Source organism: Typopeltis vanoorti, chromosome 4, assembly GCF_054136105.1.
Source record: "Typopeltis vanoorti isolate ZY-2024b chromosome 4, IOZ_Tvanoo_1.0, whole genome shotgun sequence".
In the NCBI taxonomy this organism is placed as follows: domain Eukaryota; kingdom Metazoa; phylum Arthropoda; class Arachnida; order Uropygi; family Thelyphonidae; genus Typopeltis; species Typopeltis vanoorti.
In genome coordinates this window covers 114,254,460-114,268,318 of record NC_143552.1, presented here as the reverse complement: position 1 = coordinate 114,268,318, position 13,859 = coordinate 114,254,460, and the positions used below count along the sequence as shown (strand labels likewise).

Sequence of the window (13,859 nt, the reverse complement as noted above, 5' to 3'; positions counted from 1 at the left end):
TAATGACCAGTGCTTTTTTCCTAGCGTTACGCAGTACCGGCACCTTTTTCAGTAAAATGTATTATACATATTCTGGTAGATGGTACTGTGTTCATAAATTGAATTTTCAGTTTTGATTACTCATAAGTTGGTACCCTGCTTTCCTGTTTCATAGGTTGGTATGCAACCGGAAACAGGAAGTTGTGTTCACTTCCGATTGCTTCCAATATCAGAGTATCAGTTCTCTATTCACTCTGCAACAGGCAGGTGTTCATGTGAGTTTCGAATTAAGTTAAATCAGTGCAGTCATTGTTCAAAATGAGTAAAATAAGTAGTTACTTTATGCCAACGAGTAAAAAAAAGGAAGGCTGAAGCAGCTGAAATTGTTGAATCTACTTGTGATCTTGTAAAACAGAAAACTAGCACTGAAAATACACTTGGTGAAGAGGATCACGAAACCAAGACCGAAGATCCACGTGGTCAAAAGGAAACAGATTCTGATAATTGGCCCGAATGTTGGACACTTTTGCAGATAAATGACTTCTGCGAGAGAAACGAGTGGCTGTATGTCAAGAATAAAATGTTGAGCTGTAAAGTGTCGTGATGTCGGAAGTCTTGCTGTCGATAAACACATGGGAACGAAAATTTCAGTGGAGTGGGCAAATGGTAAAATCAGTCATTTTACCATTACTTGTTAATGTCATTAAGAAAAAATATTTATGATCATAAGGAGAGTGCAGTGCACAAGGCGTGCCAAAGAATAGAATCTGAAGCAAAAACGAAACATTAGAAAAAGTTTTCCTAAATACTTTGTCTCATAAAGACGTAACAGGAAAAGTGTTTTGAACTGCTTATAAAGTTGCAAGGAGAAATCAATCATTTAAAGATGAAATAAATCTACAGGAACTTAATCGCCTAGACATGGGATAAATTCTTCATTCTGCAAATGAACATTGTGAGCCATATTGCAAATGAAATGAGATAAACATTAATAGACAATATAGTGAACTCCAAGAACAAAATATCGTTACTTATTGATGAATCGACAACTGTGAGTAACACAACAACATTGATTGTTATTGTTCGTGTAGTTCATCCTGAACTTTCGGCTCCTGTAAATCTTTTCCTAGATTTGATCGAATTATCAAATGTAACTGCTAGAGGAATTCTAAACTCTTTAATTAGTCATCTTGAGTGTTTAGGATTATCTGAAGATTAATTGAAGGATATGTATTGTCTGTAACTTGTGATGGTGCAGCCATGTTGTTTGGTGTGCGTAATGGTGTTAGGAGGCTAATGCGAGAGAAGTTTCCTAGTGTTATTTTCTGGCATTGTGCTAGCCATCGCCCCTTGAATTGTCTGTCAGTGACACAGTGAACAATGTGACAGGAGTGAATCGCTTTAAGAGTTTCATGGACAAACTTTATGTGACTTATGCTTCACCTAAGAATGCTAGGGAACTACAGGAATGTGCAACAACTTTTGAACTTCAGCTTCTTAAAATTGGCAGAATTTTAAGCACTCGCTGGGTTGCATCTAGCTTTTGCACTGTTTCTGCAGTGTGGCAAGACTTAAGCCCTCTTCCATCACTTTCTGGAGGCAAAAGAAGACAGCAGAAGGAGTAAAACAGATCGCTTTCTTTATGCGGGCCTTTTAAGAAAAATAACGTCATGCGAATTTGTTCTTGATTTGAGCCTTATGTGTGATGCTCTCCAAGAACTAAGTGAACTAATTCTAGATTTTCTAGAGAGAAATATTGACTTGTTCAAAGCAGACAGGGAAGATAAAGAATACAGTTCAACTTTTTGAAGAAGGAATTGAAAATCCTGGTACGTACTACAGTATTTTTCTTCAGAAGAACCAGAAGTTCAAAGAGATTGAGCTCCACAAAAATGAAAGATACAGGCCTGCAATAAGTTCATCTGCTTTCTATAAAAGTCTGAAAGAAGCTGTTTGAAAGCGTCTGCTTGAAGGAGATGATGCTGATTTGTCTGAATATGCTAAGAGTTTAGATTCCAAGTATTGGCCAGAATATCCTGGGAAGAATCTGACATTTGGTGAAGCTGAAATTAAAAAGTTAGCATGCTGAAAGTGTGGAAGTTGCTGTAATAACATCTTCATGGTGAGTACCGGCACCTGTTTTTCCAGAAAAAAGCACTGCTTATGACTTAAGAAAAATTGTGGAAGGGAAACTTGGAAGAACAAGCTGAGTCTAAGGAATCCTTAACTGAATAAGATATTTGGTAGAAAATCAGCAATGAAATGATAACTATGAAAATAGTCAAAAATATCAACAATGCCCTGATTGGAAAACTTATAGAACCTATAGCTATTTAGGCATAATATTTTGTAAGGATGCAAATTAAATATGGAAATCAACAATAGAATTATTAAGCTGGTTAGGTCAACTGAATTAATTTATATGGAATAAGAGAGATATCAGTCAAAACACTAAAGTAACCATATACAAGATAGTATTCAAACCCAGTTTAAACTTATGGATCTGAGAGTTGAATTAGAAATTAATTATTTGATCAGAGACTAGACTACAGATATGAGAGTTCTGAAAAAACTTAGAAAAGTGGTCAGATTGCAAAAATGGCTGAATCGTATTAAGAATGAAGGTATTAGAAAGAAACTTGACATTGTTAGCATTAAAGAAGCAGCTAATCTAAGATGGTATGGCCATTTATGGGAGAGGAAAGGTTAGCAAAACAGATGTTTGATGCCAAGATGGTAGGGAAAAGATCCAGAAGAAGAAGAACAAGATCCAAGTAGATTGATTCAGTCATAATTGCCTTAGAAGACTGAAACATAAGATCTAACAATACTGGAGGCCTGACAAATAACAGATTCATTTGGGGGAAAATTGTTAAGAAGTTAGCAGTGATGTAAACTTTTGAGAGTACTTATCAGAAATTTGATAATGATTGTTAATATGGACAGATGGCAATAATATCATTTCAGTGTTGAACCATTTGTAAGATTATGCATTTTATTACATAAGCAGAGTATTACATTAATGAAAATTTGGAAGTAGTCAGTGAAGCTAGACATTTGGAGATTATTGTAAACACAGAGTTAGTTAAGGAGTCAGAATATTTATATGGTTGTTAACACATTGAATAAATTGCTGTTAAAGAAAACACTAACTTGTAGGAACAAAGAAATTATTCTTCTACTAAATGGTCTGTGAATTGTGCATGTGAGGACACATTTAAGGAGAAGAGTCTTCAGAGTTTGAGGAGTAGACAATAGGGAATATATGATTGAAACATACAAATTAAAAAGGAATCTTATAGTCTAGCCACAGTGAGATTTTGCAGATTATGGATAGTGGAGATAGAGCTCTGCATCCTCCTTAAGAAGCTTGCTGGGGATAATGTTAGAAAGCATGTAAGATCCAAGCTCTTCTCATGTCTTGTGGTGAGTGTATGCAATCGGGTACCATTGGATGGTGTCTGACTTTGGTGATTAAATTATTTTTATGAATGCTCCTAGGAGAACATTCATAATAATAGATTAAAAATCTTTGGAATGGAAACCTGAGTCATAAAATTTGTAATGATAGACACTGATAAAAACACATCAAATTTAATTCAGTATTTCTAAAATGTTACTGATAAAAATTAATTTTTAAGTTGAGTATCCTTTTGTTCTCTTGATATATATATATATATATATTTATATTTATTTAATTCTCTCCATTAGGAATCTGAATCTGGTCTGTATGTGTGTCTGAGTACTTTTCTTGGATTTGGACGCATCTATTTGGAGCTTCACCATCAGAAAACTGGAAATGCTGTTTTTTTGCATATTAAAAGAATTAAAAAGGAGGTAAGGTTTATTTACCCCAAAATTTATCACCAGATGCTAACAAACATATAGCTGATTAATTATTTTAATATCTAGATGAAAGAATTTAAGAGCAATATTTTAGAATACTTATATTGTTGTTATTACCTTAGAGAAATTTATTGCTATTGGCAAGCAAAAGGAAACATTATCATGGAAGAATAACCTTAGTAAATACAGAAAGTAGAAAATTGTCAGATTTAGAAATAGTTGAGTTGTTAAGTAATCTCTTTATTAAGGTATACATCCTAGATTCCCAGACAGATCTGTTAGTTATCTAGTACTGTGGTGTAATTAAATAAAAGAGCAGAGGTTGATAAGTTGGAGGTGGTAAAGCTATGTATTGAAAGAGCTTAATTTGAACACATTGGTGGGATTTGATGGGACATTAGCGAGCAGGACCATGAAAGGGGAGAATATACTTTGAGGCTCCTCAGATCCCACAAGTCAAGTTACAAAACATGTTTAGTACCTTTCCTGTAATAATAATGATAAAACAACAATAACATCATCAAAATTTATTGAAATTATTGGATGGTATCCAAATAGAGTTTGGCCCCGGGCTCCAGATACTTTTGCATGGCCTTGTCAGTAAGGGTTAAAAGAACGCACAGGAGAATTAGCAGTACTTCAGACTTGGTTATACAATTTGAGTCTCAACATACATGATACATAAGCACAGTTACTTATGAGTGGAATGAGGACAGTTCCAATGATATTAACAGAAAGAATAAAGAAATTAATTGAAGAAAATCTAGGGTTAGTACTTACAGTTAGTCTAGTGGCTAAGCACTTCGCAACCATACGCCTGGGGAAGGAGTGTCCTAAGTTCGATTTCCGTTGGTGATGTGAGGAGCTGAAGGATCTTCCTCAGCCATAGCCAGTCTTGGGTGTGGACAGTAGGGTTTTTTCCCCAGTTTTATCCTGGAGTTTTTTATCCCCCAAAGCAGGCAAACCGGCCTTGAGAACTCAACATTGCGTCATAGGATACGCCGGGGCATAGGGCTGACCACCTTATCCTGTGAACGGTTTGAGGTCCGATGATTAACATATATTCACAAATGTTAATTTAACAAATAAAGTTCTGCTGAAAAAGTTGCAACTAAACATGCCATATAAACTTTGTGAAAATCCATCTGCCCTATGTGGAAGTGACAAATTCCATGAGGCAGCTCTGTATACCATTAAGCATTCTTAGGGAGGTCTCAGGTGCACCACCCAAAATGTTAGACAGTATTCTAAAAGGTTGGGCTGATTTGAGCTTTATAAAGTGTCAGGAAGCTGAAGAACCCGTAGAGCTGATGTGCTTATGTCAAGATTACATGTGAGAGTTAGCCCAAGAAGAGAAGACTGAGCCTGGTTGGCAAGAAGAATATTGTCAAAAGTAAGGGGGAGGGGGAGAGAGATGGTCTTTGTTCTCGGAGATGAGATAGCATTGTGTTTTAGGGCATTAAAATTCACCAAGTTTCTTCACTCCACTTGAGAATGACAATATCAGTGTTTAAAACATTGGTTAAAGAAAATAATGAAGCATGAATTACATGAGCATTACAAGGTTTTGAAAAGGAGGAATGGAGAGTATTATTATCAGCAAAACTATGAAAGAATTTGATGTCAGGGAGAGAAGATCATTGATATGGGAGGAAGAGATTTAGGTGACAGCACTGAACCCTGGGGTATATCAACATTAATTGGAAAATCTAAAGAAACGAAACTATCTGCCATGACCTGCAGTAACTGACTGGAGAGGAAGCTAGCAGTCCATTCACAAAAGGAAGGAGGAATGCAATACCATAAGATGGTAGCTTGATAAGAAGGCCATGATGCCACATTTGATCAGATGCCTTGGAAATATCAAAAGCAACCACTTAAATTTCTGCGATCTTTCCATGGCTTGTGTCTTAAGGTGGGTGAGATTGGCTAGGAGATCTGCTGTTAAATCCATGTTGGTGAGATTCTAAGTAATGAAGAAGTTAGTTCATGACTTTTTTTTCATTATTTTTGAGAATATTGAGGTCAGAGCATGGGGTGCTTAAGGGTTAAAGCTGGATAACTGGGAGGAGACCTTGACATAGACTTTTAAAGAACATGGAGAACTAATCAGGACTTCTGACCTAATGTCCAGTCCTCATCTTCTTGTGGTGCATCCTGTTAGGTATCTACCTAGATATTGAATGAATGAGGATGGGCTGGCAGTTTTGGATGTAGTCCCAAATGTGTTCTTATTGACATTAAACCATAATTCAAAAGGATGGTACAACATGACAGAATTTCTTGCTGGCTTGGGAATTGTTAAACAAGATTTTCATTAGGGAACCAGGGTGAACAGCAAAAAGTCAGCTCCCAGAAGACATTCCAATTCAGCATTAGCAGAAATAAAGATTGGCATAATCAACATAAGAAGCATCAATGGAAAAGAAATGGAATTAGCAGAAGAATTGGATATGCATCATATGACATTGACATAATAGATGTTACTGAAACAAAGAAGACAAAAACAGGGGAGATATGGAATTAGCAGAAGAATTGGATATGCATCATATGACATTGACATAATAGATGTTACTGAAACAAAGAAGACAAAAACAGGGGAGATCTAGGGAACAAATACAAGATGTTATATATTCGGGCAATAACAATCAAGTAAAAGGAGTAGTTATGGTATTAACACTAAATACAAGGATGATCTTGAATGCCAGGTGGTATCAAGTAGAGTGATGTGGACAATTATCACAATGGGGAATTGGACAATGAGACTTATTCGTGTGTCTGGTCCCAAAGAAGGTTATACTGAGGAAGAAGTAGATTAATTTTTCAAGTCATTAAGAGAAGGCAGCTGACACAATGAAAAAGGAAAAGTTAATCCACAGCAGAGTAGGAAATGATTACCAGACATATAAAAATGGTAAAATTTGGAGAAAAGAGAGCAAAGCTAATAAAAATGGTAAGTATCTGCTGGATTTCTGTTCAGGACATGAACTATTTGTTACTAACACCATGTTACAACATAGAAATGTGCACAAATTCACATGAAGAGAAGATGCAAGAAATAAGTCTCGCAGACTATGTTATTGTTGATAGTGATGCTTCCCCACTGGTACAGGACACGAGCGTAGAGAGGATTTGAAATTGGAAGTGATGACTGATGATGATGATGACTATTTAGTTTTGAGCAGGATGAAATCTATCATTAGAAAGTTTTAAACAAATCAAAGTCGAACAGCTTTCAGAAGTGAACTGCAGGCTAAAATACACAAACATTATTCAAGAAAAAATGAAAGAGTTTGAAAACAAGAATCAAACTTGGAGATCATCGGCAAACCCTCAAGAAAACATTGATTGATTGATTCATCTAGAGAGACAGTGTTGAGGTTGTCTGAAGGATGGAAAAATCAGAACTCCATGCTGGACTTGGAAAGTTAAAGAGACAAGCTTAGTAATGGAGGAGGAAAAAGTATTGTAAAAGGAATCTGAAATTATAAATGAGACATGAAAACTGAAGATAAAGGTAATCTAGATGTTGGAGTAATTGCTTTTGAAAGATTGATAAATGAAACAAGTAGTGATAGTACATTTTGCATTAAACAGAGGGTTGAATTCTGGATGATTGGAGTAGAGCTCTCATACCACCCATCTATAGCAAGGGAATAAAACTGAATGTGAGAACATGTCAAATTAGCAACTTTGATCTGCTTTGTAAGATCAAACTCTATCCTCCAGTATATGAAGTTCTCTGTGACTTAGCCTACTACGGATAGATGAGAAGATCTAACATCTGCCTTGGAGAACGTAAGAAATACCTTCACTATCATAATTATGGCAAGTTAAGACTGCTAGATGACACCTTGGATACCTCTTCACACAGGATTAAGATGGAAGAAAATCAGTGTGCTATATAGAAATCATTAAAGGTTAGAAAGACTATTTTTAGAGTAAGTAATGGCTATGAAGCATTTTCCTAACTTCAACAGGTATGGCTGCATTAACCTGCCAAAAATTTGGGGGACTGTATTTTAAGATCAATTTCATTTCTACTCAACCATAGTATTTCTTTTATACAACATTAGATTGCTCCAACTCAGGACTAGATCTTTTCTCCATTACAATTTGAATTGTTTCACTTACTGTCACATGTAAACTCTAACATGCTGTTTTGCTCTGAAGATGCTATTTTGAAATTCAGTGAAATATTACCCAGTTAATAAATATCCTTTTATATTTTAGTTATATGTTTGGTGTTGTAAACTGTCAAAATAAGTTATGAATAACGTCCAACAACAGCCTGTCAGCTAGATACAGTTGGTATCTAGTTGAGACAAAGAAGACTAAAATAGGTGAGATCCTGTTAAATAAAAACATAGCATGCTATATTAGAGCAGTAATGATCAAGGAAAGGAAATGATCAAGGAGTAGCGATGGCATTCAACTCCAAAAATGAAGATCGGAAGAGTCCTTGGTTATCCCACAGACAATTCTAAAGAGGAAATGGATGACTTTTTCGAATCATTAGAGAAGGTAGCTGATTAAAAAGAAAATGGAAAAGGCTGGTCCTTGTTGGAGATCTAAACAACAGAGTAGAAAATGAATCCCAGACATATTGAAATATTTTGGGTAAAATACATGGGTAAAGCAATAATAATGGTAAGTGCCTGCTGAATTTCTGTTTAGGATATACAGACTAATATTGATAACACTATGTTCCAGCATAAAAATTTACATTTTACATGGCAAGAAGACATTTAAAAATAATTAAAGTTCAACAGCTTTTATAGCTGAACTGTATAGACTCAGCTATACAAATGTTATTGGACAAAAAATGAAACAATTTCAAATCAGAGCCCAAACTTTGGAGTCTCAATGACATACTCTGAAGAAAACATTGATTGATTCAACTAGCAAGGTATGTGGTGAGGTTTCTGCAATGATAGAAAAATAAGAGCACCATGATGGACATAGTAAGTTAAAGAAGCAGCCATGCAAAAGAAGAAAGCATAGTGAAAGTTCCTAGCAAATCAGTCAGCAGATTTATATAAATCAGTCATATAAAAGCTTTAGCATAATTCAGAAGACCTGGTCAGGAGCTGGAATTCTGGATGACTGTAGTAGAGCTCTTTTTAGTACCCATTTATGTAATCTAGCCATAAATACTGTTACAACTCGAACAGTTCATAAACCTTTAATCTATCAGTAAACAATTTACAGCTTGCAGCACATACATGTATAACATGCATATAGCAGCACTCAATGTGCAAAGTCTGTGAGGCTACATTTTGATGGCAGCATGCACATCATCCAATGGAAACAGTGCCACTGCTTGCTCCAAATCCACCTTTAGGCTGGCAATGCTGGGGTGTCATTTCTTGCAGACTACTCTCTCAAGCTCCAATCACAATTTGAAGTCCACCGGATTCAGATCAGGACTTCCAGATATCCAATCAGATGGTGATATATGGTCAGACACATTTGCTTCCAACCACTGTCATGTGGTTGGAAGCAAATAAATGCATAAAAGGACTCAGCCCTTGTTTGCAAGGGCTGAGTCCTTTTGGAAGGTCCACCACCTACTATGAAACAAGGTGTTGTTCAGGGCCATATCGCAGGTTCCAGCACAGCATCTTGGCAGAAGTTTTGACCTCTTTCTCACAGAAATGCAACTTGGATATCCCATATGTCACTCTTCACCAAACCATCACTGACATGGGGTCATGACCTTACTGCAACCAGCCAGGACATATACTCTATCTTTTTGGCAGTTAAATGACTCTTCAAGGGTGAAAATCTCATCTGGGAAGAGGATATCTCTTTATCTGTTGTTCGCATACCTGCCAGAGAAGTGCCTTTGATTTTATTACCCTCTGCCACATAAGTTGTGGTGTGAAGAAGTGCCCAGTAGAACGACGATAGGCTTATCCCCAGGTCATCAGTTAGTACGCGTGACATTGTTCTCTGTGAAACATTCATCTCTCACAGGATTATGGCAGAGGATGCTTTCACAGCCCTCACAAGCTGTTACATCCTAATGTAACATCTGCCTTCCAGTAGAAAGGCAGATGCAGATTGAGTCTTAAAGGTGGGCTTCTATATTCCTGATATTCTCTGGGGATAAGGTAATAGGATAAGGCTTGTCCCCCATCATTGGATCTGGTGATCTGTAGTCATTTGTCTGTCACTTCCATAAAAGCTGTGATGTAGATAATGAGCATAGTTTCAGTGTTCTTCCAAACAGATTCATTAGCTGTTCTTCCAGTTAGCTCAAAGTATGTTACTTTGCAGAAGCAAGAGATACTGCAGATATCAGGATGATCTGGATCAGAAGTGCCCAACCTTTTTTGTGTGTAAGCTAAATGAGATATTTAGCTTATTATATAATATAGTCAGTAATTGTACAATGAAAAAAAGATATGGGAACACAGAGGTGATACACTAGATATAAGAATTATAGTGATTTATTATAAAATAAAGATGATGAGAAATTTAATTATTATTACGTAGCACCTCCAGGTAATCCAAAGACTTATCGAGGGAGGGCACCTACTCAACAACTCTCTGTCTCCACCACTCCATCAACCGCAATTACCTTCATCATCTACACCATTGCCATCTACCTGGGCCACCACTAGTATTTTCACAGACAATCGCAAACATCCATGCCCATGTCTGGATTCGAACCCGCAGCCTTTTGGCTGGAGAGTGGATACGCTAACCACTCAGCCAACCAGGCTGGCAATAACATACCTATTATAATATTTAAATAAAGAAAACATTAATGCAACTTGATATTGATTTTATCTTTAAAAATATATTTAAAATTGTAAAAATTTTGATTTTCAATATAAATTGGTGGACCAGTTTGAAAGTTTCCATGAGTGTTTTTTTTTTTTTTTTTTTTTGGAAAGTTTTTTCACTTGGTTATACTATAAATTAAAAATGCCAAGAAATTATATTCTCTATTTAATCCTTTATCCAAGTATAAGCAAACAATGTTAATGCTTGAAGTATCTTCACAACTGAGCTATTTGTATATAGAGGCTAATGACTTCACATCAGTTGCCTTTGTATCCCATAATGCAAAGCACACACCCTTTCAGATGTGCATTATGGGAAATAACAAATATTAATAAAGTAAAATTCTCAGGAACTGCAATTTCGTGTTCCTGATTTCCAAAGTATAAAGAATGTTGGTAATTTAGAAGTCCTTGCTCATTATACTTAAATGAGCATGGCTACACACAAGGAACTTTTTTCAGTAGAATTTGGATGTGGGAATTCCGGTATATATGAAATTAATTTATATTGAAAATCAAAATTTTTCACTTTTGGTAACATGACATTGCCATCATAAGGGATCACAAAGCAATGATATGTGTATGCAGGCACTAGCACTGGTAAATGAAGCTGAAGAAAGCCGACCGAAGTTGTCCCATTTAAGACTCTAGGTCCTAGTCAGCTAAATTAGGTGGTCTTGGCCATTGTGCTGAAGATCTGAGAATGAGTGCTTCCTAAATTTGTTGAGGTTTGGAAAGTTTCTCATGGCTGAGGCAGATTGAGGAATTGCCTTTCATATTTGTATTTGCTGAGGTGCAAAAAAGTGGCCTTCTGCCACATCATGTGGTGATGTCAAAAACAGCTGTAATGGTTGAAATGGATGTAGTCTGTCTTCAGAAATTCAGATATTGGCTGTCCTGCCTGTTTGGCCATAGTAGAACAGTCTGCAACTGCAAGGGATCTGGTAGGTCTAGAGAATGTGGCTGGTCTTTGGTGAAGTGAATAAAGGATGCCAATTTTTTATGTGGTCTATATTATATATATATACACCTAAACCTCTTTTTATGCGATTTTTTTTTACGCGATTTTTATTCACTTTTACATGACCAACCTAAAGTCTAAGTTAGGAAAAAATCTGTAATTCAAGAAAATTCTGAGAATTTTATAGAATTGCATTCTTCTCATTTCAATTAAGAAAATTCTAAATTCTAGAAAATTCTGAGATTTTTTTTTTTTTTTTGCATTCTCGTTTCAATTACGAATTTCATTTATTGGAAATTCCCCGAATTACGTAACTTGACTGTGCATAAAAAAGCAGTTCTTAGCAGTTTGAATTTTGTGTTTGAGTAGACAACACAGCGCATTTTTTGCATTTGCATTTTTTAAGTGAAATCAAAATAAAAATCGCGTTATAAAATTAATAATTTTGCCAAGAAATAATAAATGGTAAGCTATATGTAATTTTCAAACTTTCATTTCATTAACCGAAGATTTTAATCCAGCCCTCACATGATGTTGCCGATAACTAAAAAAAAAAAAAGAAAAACCGTTTCCTTGGATATAAAAATTCAAATTTTAGATCGTCTTTAAACTGGGGAAGGTGTGACGGCTGTGGGTAAGAATTTTGGAGTCCGTGAATCAACTGTCAGATCAATAAAGAAAAATGAAGAGGCTATTAGAAAAGCGGTATGTTCTGGTACAAAATCGAGTGCGAAATTATCATACACAAGAGATGTTGTTCTAGAAAAGACCGTAAAAGCTTTAGTGATGTGGATAGAAGATAATGTACAAAAAAGAATGCCAGTTGACGGAAATTCCATCAAGCAATCAGCATTGAGATTTTATGAACAGATTAAAAAACTGCAGCCAGATACTTCATCTCAATCGAGGAAAAAATATGAATTTCATGCAAGCAATGGTTGGCTGGCTAAGTTTATTAAAAGACATGCTCTTTATAATATAAAAATTGTTGTTGAAACGGCTTCTGCTGATGAAACAGCTGCTAAAGCATTTCCACAAAAACTTGCTAAAATAATTGAAGATGGAGGTTACACTCGTGAACAAGTTTGGAATATGGATGAAAGCGACCTTTTCTGGAAAAAAATGCCAAACAAAACTTGCATATCAAAAATGCAAAAAACTGTTGGTGGGTTCAAAGCAGCAAAGGATCGCATAACACTTCTATTTTGTTCAAACGCTTTAGGAGATCGGATGTTAAAACCACTGCTCATAAATCGATCATTAAGACCACGGCCGATGAAAGGCATAGATTTTCAAAAATTGCCAGTTCATTGGATGGCCAACAAAAAAGCTTGGGTGACCATTGATATTTTCACTGAGTGGTTCCACAAACATTTTGTGCCAGAAGTTAGATGCTATTTGAATGACAGGGGTCTCGAATTTAAAGTGCTTTTGATTCTTGATAATGCACCTGGTCATCCTGCCATAGAACACCCAAATGTGCAATTTATTTTTCTGTCGCCCAATACCACATCGTTGCTACAACCTCTAGATCAGGGTATAATTGCGACTTTTAAAACATATTGTGTCAGACGAACATTTCAGTATGTTTTGAACAAGCTAAATGATGATGAAACACTGTCAGTTATGGATGTGTGGAAAAAATTTTCAATTATGGATTGTATTGATCAGGTTCGATTATCGTTATCTGAATTGAGACCAGAAACTATGAATGCATGCAGGAAAGCTATTTGGCCCACATGTGTTAAAGAGAATGCTCTTGTTCCCTTCAATCATGCTGCAGAATTCCCCAATATAATAAGTTTGGCATGTGAAATTGGTGGAGAAGGATTCGATGATCTTATGTTGGCATATATCGAAGAATTGTTAATTGATAAACCTCTTAGCGAAGACGAAATAGTGAAGATTGTTTCTGAGAATCCTGAAAGCAAAGAAGTTAATGATAATGATCAAGTTAATCCTACTTTACTGCTGATATTATTAAAGAAGGTCTTAAACTGGCCAGTAATTTAGGCAATTATTTTGTCCGACATGATCCAAATGAAGAACGTGCTGGGAAGTTTTTACGTGAGCTTAAGTTGTTAATGGTTAATGTCTTCATACAGAGAATTATATCGCGACTTATCTAAAGCATCAACACAGCGATTAATAGCTGAGTTCATGCTTAACACTACCAAAACAACCAGTGGTACTTTTGTTCAAGACATGACAAGAAGAATTCCACAAGTTGAGGCCGAAGTCGATGACGATAATACCATATATAGTAGTTCTAGTGATAT

General features: G+C 35.9%; 1 protein-coding gene across 2 annotated transcripts in view; it reads left to right on the top strand.

The window, feature by feature from the left end:
- Usp5 (ubiquitin specific protease 5) overlaps positions 1 to 13,859 on the top strand; it is a 362,226-nt gene that overhangs the window by 19,974 nt on the left and 328,393 nt on the right. For both annotated transcript variants that reach the window (XM_090391427.1, XM_090391426.1), the window contains exon 2: positions 3,691 to 3,816. In XM_090391427.1, the coding sequence (XP_090247553.1) occupies positions 3,691 to 3,816 (126 nt within the window). The remainder of the gene's footprint in view (positions 1 to 3,690; positions 3,817 to 13,859) is intronic.